Source organism: Rhinolophus ferrumequinum, chromosome 7 (genome assembly GCF_004115265.2).
Source record: "Rhinolophus ferrumequinum isolate MPI-CBG mRhiFer1 chromosome 7, mRhiFer1_v1.p, whole genome shotgun sequence".
NCBI classification, from domain to species: Eukaryota; Metazoa; Chordata; class Mammalia; order Chiroptera; family Rhinolophidae; genus Rhinolophus; species Rhinolophus ferrumequinum.
In genome coordinates, this window is record NC_046290.1 from 28,755,021 (window position 1) to 28,773,726 (window position 18,706).

General features: G+C 39.7%; 1 protein-coding gene across 1 annotated transcript; it reads right to left on the bottom strand.

Moving 5' to 3' along the window:
- Positions 1–1,243: 1,243 nt before the first annotated feature.
- CCL28 (C-C motif chemokine ligand 28) lies at positions 1,244–18,638 on the bottom strand. Its single transcript, XM_033110828.1, has 4 exons — positions 18,583–18,638; positions 18,376–18,480; positions 6,789–6,915; positions 1,244–1,854 (listed from the first exon to the last, which is right to left on the bottom strand). Exons 2-4 carry the CDS (start codon positions 18,437–18,439, stop codon positions 1,662–1,664), a joined length of 384 nt encoding a protein of 127 aa, XP_032966719.1. The 5' UTR covers positions 18,440–18,480; positions 18,583–18,638; the 3' UTR covers positions 1,244–1,661.
- Positions 18,639–18,706: the final 68 nt, after the last annotated feature.

Consider the following 18,706-nt stretch of genomic DNA (forward strand, 5'->3'; position numbering starts at 1 on the left):
TTGAACCGGAGTGTGCGTGGGGCAGGGGAGGTGGAAGAAGGGCGGGGAAAAAGGGAAGAGGAAGTCTGGAGACCTGGGTACAGGCTTATCTCTGCCACTTACTATGCGACCTTGGGCGAATCATTTAATGTCTATGAGCCTCGGGTTTCCTCATCCAAAAAGTGGAAATATCAATACGAAGCTCACTGGATTATTGGTGAGAATGAATAAACCACATGCTAAATTAGTGTCAATGAGCAGTGTGTTAAACAAACTTGGTGATAGTTTAAACTACATCAGGCTCAGCATCTCCATGTGTCCCATTATCACCTCCATGTCATCCTGGCAGCACTGCTGCCCTGGAAGGGTCAGGAGGGAGGTGCAGGACACCTGATACCTGGCAAAAGGGTCACTGGGCTCCTGCCATCTAATGGCTGTGTATGAAAACCAAGTCTTGCTCTACATCTCGAAGCTTCTGTAGACAACAAGGAGACCAACAGAGGAGCAACACAATGGACATCAACCCACAAGATGTGGGAAAGGTGGGTTAGGAGTTTAAAGATTTAGGTTCCTTATTTAGGGAGAGTAGAAAATCATCCCACATGATACCCAACTCCAGACCTCTCCCTAAAGCTTCAAGAACTGTCTGGGGTGCAGGCCGATGGCTCCTGGAGCAAAGCAGACTTTTTTTTTTCAGCATCAGAATTTATCAAGCCAAACAACAGTAGTTATTCAAACTAGGTGTTTTAAAGTAATATTCAGCTAAAACTTTTCAATGTAGAAAATAAACTCCAATGTTCATAAACACTAAATAATACAGTAAGAAACATAAAAATTCACACAGGAAGTATTCTTACCAAAAATGTTAACCTGGATGTGATCATGAGGAAACAGACACAGCCAGAATGTGAAACAGATTCTGGCTTAGATTCTTTTATTAAAGGTCTATGCCATGAGAAGAAAGAAACGGGGGAAAAATCAGAAGGACTTTCTTAGATTAAAAGATACTAAATAAATATAACAATTAATTGCAATATATTAACCTGGACTGATTGGAAAAAACTATATTAAATACTCTGGAAATAGGGGAAATATGAAATTCTTTAGATATAAAACTGATAATGAGGTTATATAGAAAATGTATTTATTCTTGAAGGATGCCAAGTTGTAACAGTAAAAAAAAAATTTAGGAGTGAAGTATCATGATGAACTTATTTTCAAATGGTTTAGCAAAAATAATAGACAGATAGATAGATAGATAGATAGACATAGATATAGATACCTAATGTTTTATATACATATGCAAAGAAAGAAGAGAGGAAGAAAATGAATGTGGGAAAATATTAACAATGATTAATCCATGTGACAAGTATACAGGCATCCATTGTACCATTCTTTCAACTTCTCTGTAGGTTTGGAAAACTTCGTAATAAAAAAGTTGAAATTGTATCTGGATGCTGCTCTTACAATATTATATGAAGATAAGTATTACCTTTTCATTTCATTTTTCAGTTGAGGATGTCATTGGCTACATTTGCATACTGTTTACTTGTTCCTTTTAAAAAATATTGTTTTGTTTTGACATCTAACTCCCAAGAAGGAACATTCACATAAGAAATTTATAACCAACCATGGCCAAGTTCACTTCAGGAATCGTCTTTATAGGTTCATTTGTACATTCTCTAATAAGGAGTTTTATGGCCATGTATTTTACGGCCCCTCTGATGTGCGCCTTTACTGTTCCTCTTGCCATGGTGTTTCTTCTTATGACAAATGTTGTCTTTAACATTTTTCTTGGCCGCTTGTTTTTTCATCCACTGCTTAATAATATGACTGTGCGGGCTGGCACAGATTCTTCTGCGCTTGACATGAAGGCTGCCAAAAAGGGAAGAAAAAAGATCACTCGTAGAAAGTACAAGTAAAAACTTAGTTACTTACAGGAGTTCCCACTTTTAGACACACTGTATTCTTAGAGTCGGAATCCTAAAACTCAGTACCACAAGGTTGATTCTTAACTTGACTACACTGCTGCCTTTGGTTCCTCGGATATCAGCAGAAAGTATTAAAAGAAGAAGGAATTGGAGGAAAGGGGAGAAGGAGGAAGGGAGCAAGGGAGAGTGGGGAGGAGGGGGCGAAGGGGGAAACCAAGAGAAAACAATTCTCTTTCTGGACCCCAAGCTTCACCCAACAAAATCAATTCGTTTCTCACCGCCCATCTCACCCATATCCTCCTCAGTAAGGTTTTTCTAGATTCTCTCAGCTCAGTGCCCTCTTTTTTCCTTTGAGTTTCCATGGCACTGGTTATCTCTCTTCTGGCACTTAGTTTACTTGTCTTTTATTTGACTACTTGTCTGTCTCTCTCCTTTCACTGTGGCATGATGCTGTTGTCTACAAGTGTCTTGGAAAGGCCTGTTCACAGTAGCAATTCAGTAATTCGTTGTAGATGTGAAGTGAAAATTGTTCAAAATTAGGACAGTTTGGTTTTGTTTTCAATGAAACTAAAATATGCTAGGCTTTCGTTAACATTTTCATATAATATAGATCTATACCACAGCTCAGAATTTGTTTTCATTTTTCTGTATGAAAATTTGACATTGGGGGTAGGAGATTCCTAGAGCACCATTCACAATTTCTAGCAACTAGAAGAATTTTTTTTTGTTACAAAAGATATTGTGACTTAATATCCCCATCAGGTCCCACCAGTTTTATTAAATGTCACATGGGCCTGCTGTCTCTATGCATACAAGATTGCTACGTCTGGATAAATTGAGACCTTTGACCCTGTTTTCCCAAAAGGAATCATCAACTAATATGGGAACTGTTTTCCCAAAAAGAATCATCTGCTAATGTGAGAGGAAAAGTTGGGAAAGATTTGAATGAGCTTAAGCATAATAAAGCCAGAATGTAGGCATATTCGTTTGAAAAAAGTAAGGCATCGTAACAGGAGAACAATACATTCTCTAACTGTGTTAGATTGAGAGGTCTTCAAAAGAAAAGCTACTTCTCACCATGGCCAATTGGCGTGCCTTTAGTTATGACAGGAGAAAACTTGGCTGTAGCAATATGGAGGAAAAAACGAAAAAGTGTTGACGCTCCTACCCTTGGCAAAGAGCTGAAACTATCTCCTTCCCTGTGGTATCAGCAACAACCTGAGCAGACATCCGTGGAGAAAGACTCCACTGACATCCAGATAAGCCCAGAAGTGACACAGGAGAGAACTAGGACTCAACTCCATTATTTCTTGAGGAGTGAGGAGCTGCTGGGAGGGGCTCTGGCCCTCGGGCTGAAGGGCAACCTAGATGCGGGGCGAATACAGACAGAGGACCCAGGGAGGTGGAGAACCACAGGACAACAGGCAACAACTACCATGGGGGACCCTTTTCAAAGGCCTATGCAGTGTGACCTCAACCTCTCAATGTAAAATTAGGGGAAAAACCAGCTACCAGAACACAAACCAAATCCAAGATGCTATGATGTTTTAAAATCCTAATGTCTAAAGACTACTTAAACCTCCACTTGTATCCCTCGTGTATTCCATCAGGATAAAAAGAGATGAGGTAACATCGGGCTGGGATGTAGCCTATTCCATGCTCCCTACGCTGTCCCCAACTCCGTAGTATTCTGATGAGCACTGACCCACCCCGTTGTGAACTTCTAGGTGGAGAGTTTGATGCTAAGAAACCATAAGGCTGATCTCCTAATTCTTTTACAAGAGAGTAACTAATTCAATGGACCTAAATGGGTGGTCTTGTTGTAGAGATTGTATCTATAATTGTTACATAGACTTTATTTCTTTACCTGTTTCTCTAAGCACTACAACCCCTAACAACCACTTTGGAAAATATACTCAAGCCTGCCAGATAACTTCATGTAATAATCCCAAATTTTCTTCCCAACAGATATGATTCAAGAAACCTAATCCTAAATCTGCCCAAGACAAACAACTTTGCACTGTATGTATGTTTAGAAACAGCCCAAAGTTCTCTAATAAAGTCACTGTAGAGGGGTTTAAACATGCAAATTGCTGTTTAAACAATCTCAGACATCAAAAATTACAACGGTCATTTATGGGGTGTGAAACAAAGGACTTATTTCTAGGCAAAAAAAGGAAAAGAAAAGAAATCCAGTGAATTCTCTGTAATTTATATTTAGTAGCTGTGAAAATAACAGATGCTATTTGGGAATTATATTTTCAACACTTGTAGTGTTTTCTGCATCTAAAACACTTGTTGCAAACCTTGAATTCTTAATGCATAGTGAAAGTTAAGGGATAAATAAAGACGTGTTCTGTAGTAAAACAAAAGAACTTTTATCTATTTATATTGACTGTCAGGAAACACAACAGGGAAGATCTGTAATTTATGATTTAAAAGTGCTATATAGTCAAATTTCATCTTATTTGAGACCAGGTCATAACTTCTCTAAATTTAGCTGTCTTATCAGCACAAAGAGGTCAATTTACAAACTTGTACTCAAATAAAGTAAGTATTTTTAGATCCAAATGATTGTCTTCATAGTTTCCCTTTAATTAAAACTGAGTCCTTATTAAAATGACAACTCATGATTTTGATCATATTTTCCCTTATCAAAGTGAGGACTTATATCATTTCTGTTCCTATACCTTTGAGATCTCTATCTGGCGCCTGCTTATCCCAAAGAAACTTCTCTGAAACTCCTGTTAGCAAACTCCTGTATCAGCGTCCCCTGATATTCCCCATCATCTGTCTTCTACTGTTTCACACACAGAGAAACTTCCCACAGTTCTTTCCCCATACCTTCCTGGGAGTGCCATGGGAGCTCTTACAAACTCTGAAGACTACTTCAGTCTGGGGTGACATGTGCCAACAAGGTGAAAGGAACAGGAAGTTGAGAATTTGGTGTTATTGAGAGTAGCCAGAACAGCCTCAGGCAAATTCTGTTCAGCCAAATATCCAAATGTTTCTAATTTTCCAGAGCACTGTTTACCCATGAACTTTTTCCTATGAATTTTTGCCTATGAATTTTTACTCTCCAACTACTACCAGTACTATTTATTAAGATTAAGTAAAAAATGATAGAATTATGGCCAGGCATTTACTAAGGGAGTTTTTCAAAGAAATTGGGACCTTGAAGCACCCCTCAGCTTCACCCCTTGAAGCACCTCATTAGTAAGTATCCCCTGGATGGTCATAGAACACATTGGTTCCCAGTGACACAAAACCACCTGAGCCAATGGATCCAGTGTGGTGACATGAAGTAAGGAGTTGCTGAGAGAGTTTTCAGCCCTTTCCCTTCTCTTACATAAACACTCATGCTTATTACAAGTTTGGGCCAGGAATTGCCTTACTCCACACATCTAACCCCAAGTGTAATTTTAAAACGTTTTTAGATCTAAGGTCTTTTTGAAGGTCTTATAAAATCTGTGGACCTTCTCCCCAGAAAATGTTCACACATTCAGATGCACAAATTTCAGGGACATCACAGCCCCTCTGTCCTGAAGGAAGTCTATCAGTGGACATCTTACAAACTCTTCCTCTGATCTTCTAGAACCTTGCCTTGGAGCAGTGTTTCTCAAAGTTGGGTAATGGATGGATTTCTCTGACGGGGAAAAATGTATCTTAAATCTCAGAGAATGGTCTGTAGGACCCACCTGGATAGTTAGTCTCCTGGAGACTCTAGGAGGGCAGAGTCTATTTTGTCACTGCTGCATCCCCAGCACATAGAATAGTGTTTATTACATAATTGCTAATTGATAAATATTTGTTGAATTCATTGAATAAATAAGGAGGTTCCCCAGTGACTCGGGAACTCAGGCATAAGCAATGGGACTATTTGTAGCCCAAAGAAGGGAACACCAAATGGCTTGTTCGTGTCGCCTGGAACCATAAATGGTGTCAGGGAAATGCCTGATATGCTGTCATTATGATTTGAAGGTGCTGAATGCAATGGCATTTCAGGAGAGCATCTTATGGTTAGTCCCATCATCCCCTTTGAGAGACCTTGGAAGTACATAGTGCTCTGAACGAAGAGACCTGGGTTCACATCCCATTTCTACAGTTCACCAGCTGTATGTCACCAGGTGAACTTCGTAGTCTCTTCAATCACATCTTTCTTTTGTGTGACATGGAGGTAACTGATGCCTTCCCCACAGCATTGTTGTCAGCGTCCAGATTTGCTAAATACCAATGTATGTCAGATTTTAAAATCTCTATGGAGATGTTAAACACATATGTCTAAAGTTTTTAATAACTGAGCCAGGGATGGGGGTAGGAGGGGTCAGAGGGTCTACTGTGCGCCAACAGCCCAGCGTCAATAGCAAAGAAGGATGTTTGTGCGTCATTACATGTAGCACGTGTGGCAGGGACGACAGCTCTGCACTTCTGTTTGAACCTTATATACACTCCTGATGAATTCTGAGAGCAAAACGGATAGCAACCCACATACTTGCCTGGAAAAAGTTACAGTTAAAGACATGAAAATAGAACAGAGTCACTTCCTGGTTTTCTTTTCTTGTTTTCACTCAGAATGTCCCTTGTTTTGCTTAGGAAAGTCGTATGCATTGCTCGGTGACTGAAGGCATTTAGCCGTAAGCAGAGCACTGCAGTGAGGGGAGAGGAGGGCTAGTGCAGGGCTCTGGACATCCTAGTACAGGGGGACTGTGGGTTCACTCCCGGGGGCCTGGGGCAGAAAGGCGAAATATTGACTCTCCCCTCCCTTGTTTCAATGATTATCTGTGTGTTGTGCATCAGGCAAAGCCTCCCTAACCTATTGTTGATTGGCTGAGAAATGATCGCTATGCAGTTTAGACCTCGCTGCTGAAGAGCACTCACATGACAGCAGCCAAGTCACAATCCCCATCAGCTCTCTGAATGTGACATACAGTCACTCTTTCCAGAAGCCTTCTGGAAATATGATGTGAAACCTCGGTGCAACAGCTGGAGGCAATGGGAAGTATGGCTAAAAGAAGGAAAGAAAGAAAATGTTAAATGACAGTTTATAGAACAATGGCTGGGCTCACATCCTAAAGGCTCTGAAAGAACAATGTTAATCCACTTGAGCAAGGGGTAACCCTGTACCGAGGGCTTTGTGCGTGCAGACTCGGGCAGCACTGTCTCTCTACCTTCCAGAACTTAAACTGTATTGGGGGAAGATAAAATTAAGTACAGGCAAAGACACAAAACAATGGAAGTGATGATGAAATGCTCCAGACAACAATGTTAGTGGGGTTGCAGACTGACTTGATGAAAGATGAAATAAGTGAGGTTGACATAGTTCAGAAAAGAGTGAAATAAATAATGGTACATCTAAATGGAATAAAGGATGAAGTAGGTATATATACACTAACATACTGGGGCTGCCAAAAAAATATATACACATGACTTGTATTCATCTTTTATTATCGGTATATATATGAGTGTTATAATTTTAATGCAGTTTTTTCCTTTCTTAAAATGTGTGTACGCATACATTTTTTTGGCACCCTCTGTATACAAATTCCATAATTTATTGTTAAGTGAGAAAAGCAAGTTTCAGTACAAGAACTATAAATGACCCTGTTTTTATATAAAAATAGAATGTATACATATACAAAGAGGAAAGATATGGAAATACACATGTCTAAATTTATAAGCAAAAACTACTTCTGGAAAGGGGGCAAATTTTCAACTAGCAAATAACACAATAAAACTTCCAGTGCTATGAAGATCTAAAACAAGTCTTCTAGAAACACAGATTAGAGAACTCCAGGTGGGAAAGTTAGTAGGCAGCAAAGGACATGAAGTTTGGACTAAGTTTTAAAGGAGGAGTCAGAATTCACCTAACTGAGAGAGGGCCTGGAAGATGTCCTGCTCTCTGGCCTAGAAGAGAATGGAATGCTGGTTTGGGTTGTTTAGCTCACAGAATCTGAGACACATTGAACCTGGCATCTTAGACCAGGGCAAGTCTTGTCAAGAAGGAAGCTCTGCACTAACTTCAAGTCTTGTCAAGGCCTGGAGGAAATGCTGTGACCTTAGTTCCAGAGCCTCATGGAGGATCTGTGTAAAATTCACTAGAGTTCTTCCCTCCAGAAAGAAAGACTTTCGCCCTCCTCTCCTGTCCCACTTGTCCTAAATAGCTCAACGCTGCTCCATCTGTAACAGAATCTAGGCTGACTAAATAAATGAATGAATGAATGAATAAATAAATAAATAAATAAATAAATAAACAAATAAATGGCAACCTAGCTTCAGTCCAGTATATATTTTTCACTCTCGGGAAATTAGAATATACATATAATCTCCAAGTATACATTAATTATATATTTACATAGACTCATTTACAAAAATGTATGTCTTTAGTAACTTCTAAACCATGCATTTAAATTAATAAATGCAGTTGAAATATACCCACACCGGTGATAGAAGGTACTCACCCGCAGTTCCGTTATAATCTAGCTGCCCTGTAAGTCCGCAGCAGCCCAAATGAAGTACATGTTTTCCATTCCCAGTGCAAACTAGTTCATGTCCTGTTTCCTCTCAATCTAGACCCAGTAAGGGCTTTTCATTTTGTTATGCATTTGAGGAGAGTGTAGAGGCCCCCCTCAAATACCACCCAACCAGATTCCCTAGAATAAGGAAAGAATCTTTCGTTCAGCAAACATGCATTGAGTGTCCACTCTGTGCCAGGCCCTAAACTCTGTATTAGAAATGCTGAAATAAACAAGGCATAGTTTCCATCCTCGTGATGTATACTAGTCCAGTAGGTAAACAAATAATCACAACACAGAAAAATAAGTGTTGACCTAGACATGCTCAAAGTGTGATGGGATTATAAAATGAAAGAGACCAGATTCAAAAGGCCACATTTTGTATGATTTTGTTTATATGAAATGTCCAGAATAGACAAATCCAGAGACAGAAAGTAGATTAGTGGTTACCAGGGGCTGGGGCAGGGGGGAATGGGGAGTGACTACCAACAGGTAGAGTCTCTTTCGGGGGTGATAAAATGTGCTGGAATTAGATAGTGGTGATGGTTGTACAATTCTGTGAATATACTAAAAACCACTAAATTGTACACTTTAAAATGGTGAATTTCATGGCATGTGAATTATATTTCAATTTTTCAAAAAGTGCTATAGGAGAACAGAACGCTGGTTGCCCTTACATTTATTAATACATGTATTTCCTAAAATGAATTGTTTTTTTCTTTAGCTATGCCATGCTGCTTATTCTCCAAGTCAAAGTATTGTAATATTTCCCAAGAGGTTTGGGGTTTATTCATGTATCTATCCATCCATTCACCCATCTTACTATATAAGAATCATTATGTGAATTCTTATAGAGTGAATCACTATCTAGACTTATATCTATGACTTCTTATGTGTGAGTTACTATGCTAGAGCCTGGAGGTAGAAAGATGAAGAGTTACTTCATCTTTCAGACCACTGCTATTAGCTGTGATCCAGGCAACCATAAAGTACGAAATGGACTTTGAGAAGCATTGTGGGAAGTAAGAGTTATAGGCAAACCTGTGTGTTTAGGAATTTGAGTTATCTAAGAGCTGACATAAATTTGAGGAATAGATTTAAGACAGACAGACACCCAGGACCTACCTATATGTACTCAGTAAACTGATACACATTTCTCAAATATAAAGGTAGGATGGGCTCACTTAGAGATTACTTGACCTAAATCAGATTAACCACAAAAAGGCGAGGCAGGCCAGCATTTATTACATGTTGGCAGATGTAACTGGTGCCCTTGTGAGAGAGCTGGAAATATAAAAGGCGGGAAAAGGTAGAATCATTCAAAGAGTGCAGGAGGAGCCAGGCAATGAAGAATGAATGCTAGGTCGTTTGGACTCCGGCGATGGTGAGATTCTTTTAGATAACATCGCCGCCTAGTGGTTTTCTTATGCAGCCTCCAGTCAGAATATTTCCATTTTTAAGGAATGGTCAGCAACTTCCTCTGATTTCCACACAGGAGAGATTTAGGGGTAGTCATAAGGTTGAAAAAAGGGGTTAGGTGACAGTTCTTCTGCATTTAACACTTTTTATTCATATGATACATTTACTTGTTTGTGAAATCAAGCTGATAAGAAATTAGGGAAACTAAGCCTTCCCCAAAGACCACCCTGGTGCCACCATTGCACAAGGCCAGTAACCCCAAAGGAAAGAACCTGCTTTTCTTCCAAAACAGTAGTTCACACATAGACCTGTCTGATGTAGTAGGGGTTCCCTGGAAGGATAGATGTGAAAATTATTGCAAATACAAATATTCTTGCAGAATGGACTTGATAAAGCAAGAGGGCCCAGAGCTATAAACAAACAAGGTTATTGTAAAGCTTTTCCTACTTCACCCCCTGCCCCCTCCTCAATACCACCAGAGATGCCCCTTTGCTTTGGAAAGGGCATTCTTTTCTTTGTGTCAGCCCAACAGCGAGGACTCTCCTTGGAAATATGATTTATGAGAGCAGCAACTGCTGGGCTAAGGTCAGCTCTCTGGAGGCAGGAGGCGACCATGAGAGGACAGGGAGAGGGTCAACAGCAGCTGCCCAGCAGAAGTACCAGAAAGTTGCAGGTAGGGGCAGCCTCCCTATCCTATGAGACCACCTTCACCCAGACTCTGGGAGGGAAAGCACTTTTCTCTAAGACTCACAATTTGAGAATTATCAAGAATTTTTGAATTGGGGGACCCTAGTGAAAAATCTGTAATGACTATGAGGCGAGACAGAGAGGGGGTGATTCAGAACATCACAATTTCTATTCACCAGCCAGTGAAGTCCAGACCATGCAGTTTCCATGTGTAGCATCTGATGTGTGTATTCAGTGAATTGAAGTTAATGTTTCAATCATTGGTCAAATGTTTTTTGAGATTGTATCAATCTTTCCTCCATTATAAAGAATGGTTTACTCTTGTGCAGAAGTGTGACATAAAATAGGGGAAAACATATCTAACATAAGGCAGAATGTGGCAATTGCTATGTGATAAATAGAATGAGTGTCTGGAACCTTGAGCGGCAGAAGAGATAAATTATAACAAAGATTCAGACACATCTTTATCAAGGAGTGGTATTTGAACTGGAGACTTGAAAGATGGATAAGATTTTAAAAGGACAGTAAATGTAGAGGAGACAATGGGTGTAAAGACACAAAAGTGGAAAAAGATAGAACATATGCAAATTTGGTTGGAATTATAAAATTAATGAGTGCAAGTCGTAAGAGGAAGGCAGGAAAAGTATGTTGGGACCAGGCAGCCTTGTATTTTATGCCAAGAACACAAGTTCAGTAACCTCTTTCTGTGGAAACATATTTAATCAAGACATGATGATTTACGCAAACTAACACTCTCTGTGGAAATCTGAATGTGAATAGATAATTGATGACTTCATTACTATTCTTTGCTTGTGAAATATCTCAACACAGGGAAAAAGTAGCAAGAGTAATAAAAACCCCTATATACCCACCACCCACATTTTATTAATTTTAATCTTTTTTTCCATGTTTGCTTCCAGTCTTATTTTTAAGAAATCTTTTACCAATACTTTACTATTACAAGGAAGGCTGTAATGAACATCCTAATGGTAAGAAGAAGTTACATTTATTGAGTGCTTACTCTGCGCCAGGCACTAATGTAACTGCCCCATGTGAAATAATTCCTTCACAGCAACGATATGCAGAAGTTACTATATTATCTACACTGCATAGATGAGTAGCTGCTATAGAGAAAAGTTACCTGACTTTCCCCAGATCAAAGGGCTAAGAAATGGTTGGGCTAAAATTGGAATCCAACAGTCTGGCACTTTTTTAAACGATTGGGCTATGCGTTCCTTGCTCGTCTATGTCTCCTTGAGGCTTGTGTGAGAATATCTCTAGGGCAGTGGTTTTCAGACTTGAACGTGCCTCAGAATCATTGGGAGGGCTTTTTAAGCTACAGATAGATGTCAGGCCCTCCCGTCCCTCAGGTTTCTGATTCGGTCTGTTTGATGTCAGTATGTTAAACATCTTACACTATTGTTGGGATTATGTCAGATTTTTTTTCTTGTGAGTCTGTCCACTTTTGCAATATATTGCTTGGGGTTATATTTTCAGATGCACACAGACCTGCTGGTCCACAGCCGGGATTGGAGTAAGGTACCAGCCTTGGGTGCAAAATATAAAGGGGCACCCCAAACCCAGTGATCAAAGATAAATCACGTTTTAATGTAATATATTTTAAAATAAAAATTAATGCATGAAATCTTTGATGAATAAAACATCATAAGTTTAAAAAAAAACAACATCTGACCCTGCATCTGTACAACTCACCAAATCACCTCACTTGCCTCACCCTGTACTCAGCTCCTGGGTGTACCTTCTTGGTGAACTTAATCTTTTTTTATCCTTCCTATTAAATAAGATTCCTCTAGTCCTGTTGCAGCTTTCTGCTTAAGTTCTATTTTTCTGATATTAAATGGGCAACACTAAATTTTTGGTTAAATGTATCCACCTTATTTTGTAGTGTTTTTTTTTTTAATCATCCTTTTTCTCTGCTTTCCCCTCCCCCTTTCCTTCTATTGAATTAAATTTTCTACATTTCCTTTATTTTGTTTTATTTATTTATTTATTTACTTACTGAAAATTTAGGCTGGATTACGTAAAAAAAAAAAAGTCCTTGGGAAAATATCAATACTATCCATATCAATACAATAGGAAAATATTTTTACTATTAGGTAAAAAAAAAAGTCCTTGGGAAAATATCAAAATATCAATACTAACATTACTCACACAAATGTTTTTGAGTAAGTGTATTATTTTACTAATGAAAGTGACTGTCACATCAATAAAATTCCATAAACAATTACTGAGCACCTACCTGTGTCAGTCATTGTTCCAGGCACTAAGTATTATATACAAACATTAGTAAGTCACTCTAGCTGCCCTCAGGCTGCCTACCATAGCAGATATTTTTCTAACATTACTTTTCAAGACCTGACTACTGATTGTGACATTGTTACCCATTCCTTCCTAAAAACTTTCCATATCCCTGGTTTATAAGTCACTAATCTCTCCTGATTCTCCTAATACTGAGAAATTATCTTCTCTGCCTCTTGAAGACCTCCTTAGCCCTTCCTCACTGGTTAGCATTCCTCAAAGTTCCATTCTTGACCTTCCATTCTTTTCTTTCCATCTACATCTTCTCTGTTTTACATTACTACCTATGTCAGTAACTTCAAAATATCTTTGTCTACTTTAACGTCTAACCCAATATCCTGACATACATCCAACTGCTGTTGAACATGCACTTGGATGTCCCACAGGCACTCCTAACTCAATAAATACCCAACTGGAGGCATCATCTCCTGCTGCTTTAAATTTACGCCTTTTCTCATCTCATTTAACTATCATTTAGTTACCCAAGCCAAAAACCCAGGTGTCATTCCATCCTCCTGCACTCCCCACAGCCAATCACAAACTTCTGTAAGATTTACTCTCTTGACATTTTTCAGATTTGTCTCTCCCTTTTCATCCCTGTTACCCAAATTCAAGTTCATTGCCCAAGTCCAAGATCTCATTAATTGGCTCCTGGCCTACTGAGCCACCCAGTTGCCTCCTGTCTTTTAGTCTTGGCCATTCTGCACATAAATCTGTGAATCTGCACATAAAGCACCCTGTGCTTTCCTGTCTTTACCATATATAAAATTAAATGTTTATATGACTTTGTCTTTTGTCTGTGAGCTCCCTCAGAATATCTTTCTACCCACACCACAGACAGTACCTGGCATTAGTGCTAAATAAATGTCTCTTGAGCTGAACTAAATTCTGTTGTAATTCTATATCATGTTTCATTTTACCTTGTTTTAAGGTTTTCAGTTCCATTAAAATGTTTTTTCTTTTTCTTTATTTTTTTAAAGGAAACAAGATTATCAGTTTTTGGTGAAGGTCTCATGTCACAAATGTTCTAAAATTACACAGTGCTTTTAAGAAACATACCATTCCTGTACCTTAAGGTAATTAGGGGTCTACTAAATATGAAATCATTTGTGCATTATATTTAATATTTTAATGATGTTATTAGTATCTCATTAAAAGCATTACTATTTGTCTTATTAATTATAGTATTATTGCTATTAATTCTGTTGGTTCTGTATTGTTATCATTGTTGTTTACAGTAGTAAGTGGAACGGGTGATTTGCCATAAATGTCTGTGCCTGCATACTTATAAATGCATAGAGGAAATTCTAGAAGGATACATAGAACCAGAAGGGTTATTACCTCTAGAGCAGGGAGCGAGATTAAAGGAATGGAACAGGGGGAATGTTCATTTCTTTTAATTCTATATTTTATATTTAAAAATTTTACACTTAGTATTTGTTACCTTTATAATTATTGTATTTTTAGGAATTAAATTCTTTTAATTTGTGACTTTTTGGTATTACCATCAGAGGTAGCCCACAGATGTGTTGTTCTAGGGTTCAGGAGTTCTCCAAACAGTTCTTAAATTTTAGCATGTCATTTCAATGATAATCTTTAAATAGATATGTTCTGGAGCTTCTTTTGAAGACCATCTTAAAAGAGCACTTTCCAGACATTTGAACTTTGCTTATGTTTATGCTAGTTGTTACCAAGTTAGATCCTACCTTAATTGTCCCAGGCCAATCAGAAAATAACAGAGTAGAATTTCATAATGCATTCATGCTAAAGGAGGGCCAAATTATATAACTGTGGTTCAAACAGAAAAAAGTGGTGGGGGGAGAAATACTTCTCATTCTGAACATAGTAGTATATGCACACAACACTCAAAACCTGCACCTCAAGAATCAGTGTTGCAGGGGCCGGCCCGGTGGCTCAGGCGGTTAGAGCTCCATGCTCCTAACTCCGAAGGCTGCCGGTTCGATTCCCACATGGGCCAGTGGGCTCTCAACCACAAGGTTGCCAGTTCAATTCCTCTAATCCCACAAGGGATGGTGGGCTCCACTCCCTGCAACTAAGATTGAACACGGCACCTTGAGCTGAGCTGCTGCTGAGCTCCCGGATGGCTCAGTTGGTTGGAGTGCGTCCTCTCAACCACAAGGTTGCCAGTTCGACTCCTGCAAGGGATGGTGGGCTGTGCCCCCTGCAGCTAGCAACGGCAACTGGACCTGGAGCTGAGCTGCGCCCTCCACAACTAAGACTGAAAGGAAAACTTGAAGCTGAACGGCACCCTCCACAACTAAGATTGAAAGGACAACAACTTGACTTGGAAAAAAGGCCTGTTCCCCTTCCCCAATAAAATCTTAAAAAAAAAAAAAAAAAAAAAAAAAGAATCAGTGTTGCATTCATGTTTGGAATGGTGATTTTAGTTTTGGCCAACCAGTAGCTATTACATTAAGTTAATGTTACACTGAAGTCTTTTTGGCTTTGTAGTTGTGTTTTTATTTAAATCTGAGATTTATTTTGGTTTTATAATTGCAGAAGAGATATATACACAAGCGGTTTATACCTGATTTTATGTTTATATATCAAGTAATATAGCAAAATAATTTAAATGTCATTACTGAGAGTATAAAGAATGTTTTCCTTTAAAAGAAACCATATATGGTTCAAATTTGAGACGATTGCAATTATATCACTCTGCTTCTTTAGACATAGAAAAGGACATTTATAAAACTCTAAACTACATTGTAGATATGATGACTGGGTTTTTGAACCAAAATCGAGACACTTCATCTAACAATGGTATTGAGGCATGCGGGATGTACTGTTTTAACTAAAGGGCACACCTGGAGAGAAACTGAAGGGTAGATTTCCAGGCACATCATGTCTGGTCTCCCAGGGACCACTTCTGGTGACATGGAGAGTCCCAACTGTGCAGAACAACTTTCAAGCACAAATGTATATTCTTGGTAACCCTCCCTACTGAGTCTCTTTTAATTAAAACAAACAAAAGATAGTTTTCCTTTAGGATGAAACAACGAGTCCCTAGCAACTACTGGTGTAATAAGGAACCATCGTACTCTGAGAAAAGTAGACTGTCAGTCAGAAGGAAGCCAATCTGGGACTCAATGAAGCAAACCCCCCCCTCCCCCCGATGTGCATGTGCTGGACACAGTGGAACTTAGTCTTAGCGTATAATAAAAACAGCCAGGCCCACAAAGCCCTAGATTGTGGCTTCACACAATCTGGCTCAGGGCCACCGAGAGTGGATAATAGACAATTTTATGGACTTAGGATTGAGTTCTAGGAACCATGTCAGCAGATGTGGGGTGTGCCCAAACCCTATCTTTGGGTAGAATCCAAAGCTTTTAATTATGGGTAAGTCAGCTGCTTCCTGATTTATGCAAAATACTTTCGGAATGCCAACTACTGAACCATCACATCAATTCAGCCATTCAAGTAATTAACAGTTAATGCCTGGAAGAACAAAATGTATTTCCCAAAGTCCCAAACTGGCACAGGCCACTTCCTTATTCCCTCCCCCAGACTGCAACAATTGCCAAGGCCACCAGATACCTGCTTCCTTGTAGTACTCAGTATTCCCCACCGCCCTCCCACTCTCCCTCCCCACCTACCTTCCTCCTCCCCCTCCCCACCCCATCCCATCCAGCCTGAATCCTTAGGGACTCCCACAGGGCACCTGGGACACAGACACTTGAATGGAAGTTTGCTACGGAAGCAATGGGGTTACCCCATTCAGTTCAGAATGACAGTTCTCAGGCCTACTCTTATGTATTTTAACCTAACATCACTTTTTTCTTTTCTTTTTTTAAGGAGGGCACAGCTCACAAGCGGCCCGTGCGGGGATCGAACCAGCAACCTTGGTGTTATTAGCACCGCGCTCTAACCAACTGAGCTAACCAGCCACCCCAGTAACATCACTTATTTTTAAATGGTGGAGGATTGGGGCTTCTCAGATGTTGTAACTGCCTTAGGAAAAGACCTGAGATTAACCCAAAAGGCTACTGTTGGGTCTCCTCAGCTCCCTTTCTTTCTTATCACCAACTGTTCCTTTTCAAACCCTTCGATTTTGCTGTCCCACCCTCTCTGCCTGGACTCATTCCCAGGAAAAACTTGGTCTTAGGCCTGGTAGGGTTTCCCTCATTACCTTTGTCCTTTCCTCCTTCCCTTCCCTCCCCCTCCCTTCTCTCCTACAGAGGGCTGGCTCTGCTTCTGCTGCTGCTGCTGTAGGGACAGCTAGAAACAGGTCAGGAAGCTTCATTTCAAAACTTGATGAGGAAAAAAAAAATTGCATTGCCAAAACTAGGAATAAAGCCTTGGTAAGTAGACCTTTGAGAAACAGTGAAAGTGAATCCTAAAATTTCAATGGTGTATTTTTCCGAAGAATTTTACAGAAACACATACAATGAAAAACGTTTGTCTTTGTCATAATGAAATAGATTCATAAAAATGAAGACGAGATTATCCAGATTTTTCCCATGCTCAGCAATATAAACCCAGTGCATTGGTACACTAAATTAGGGTCCCTACATAAATGCCTACAGTTAATAGGATGACAGCCAACTTCAGAGAAGGACAGAGGTTTGTCTGCTCCAGCCAGTTCTTGCCAGGGAACAGGGAACCATTGTTGTCAGATCTGATTTTTCAAGAGAAGCTTTAAAATCTAATTTTTATGTGTGTATATATGAGTATGTGTATGTGAAATCCGTCAGTTTTTAAATGTTGGCTTAATTTTTAAAAGAGCAGTCCAAACAAAACTTGTATTTCACCTCAGTTCTGGATTTAGATAATCTTTTCAGGGTAAAGTTTCAGAAAAGAAGATGGTGGGAGAATCAAATCAGTCAAGTATTAAAGTACCTATAGGTAGGGTTTCTAAATATGGTACAAATGATTACATCCAATCCAAATGCAGTTATAATCCCCATGTATGTGCTAAGTAACAGCTCGCAATTTAAGTTCTCTTTGATGTCATTTGTATAGTTCAGTCACCTTTATCCTGCATCCTTTTTAGGGGCAGATTGAAGTTTTGGTTTTTAGTAGCCACAGAGCTGACTTTGTTCGGAAAACTTGTTGCAACTCACCAAACCCTAACCCAGAAGGTCAAGTCTCTCTTTCTTCCAGGAATATGCACACTTGCATCCAGACAGTTTAGCAGGTTGGAAGGAGGGGACAGACATGAATAATAGCATCTCTCCTCCAATCTCTACCTGGGGATTTTCTAAGATGCTGTCATCAGAAAAGGAAATGCAGCTCCAAGTTGTACTGGTGTGGAAGGACCTCACCTACCAGGTGGCAAATTATTAATATTCCTGTTCAAATGAGGTACCTTTCTGAAAATTCTTCTTGGAGATCAGGAATTTAAACCTATGCCATTCTTTTGTAGATAATTAGAAGTTCCTACCTGAAGAGATCGAATTCCTGCTACAAATTGCTGGCAGTCCGTCACCTCTTCCAGCTCCATCTTGGGAGGCAGCCCCCCCCCACTCCGTCTACTGAAGGCTTAGCAAGCAGGTGCCCTCACTCACCTTCAGAGGTGTGAAGCGCCACACAGGCAGCCAAGGCCAGGAGAGTGAATATTGTCTGCTGCATTCCCGCCTGCCCCACCAGCTCAGACAGCACTGCAGGTGAAGCTGTAAAATCAGGAAATGAGGCTAAAGGTGTCCTTGGCTGCAGAGAAAAAGCATGGAGGAAAAGTAAACAAGGAAGCTCCGCCCTGGGAGGCGCTGGGGTACCTATTTCTCAAGTTTCTTTCATGGAAACCAGGTTCTTTCTTGAGATCAGACCTGTGTTCAACCATCCGGGGGTCAGGCGATGCCAGTGTTGATGTGGCAGCAGCTGGTGAGGTCTTTGTGAGTT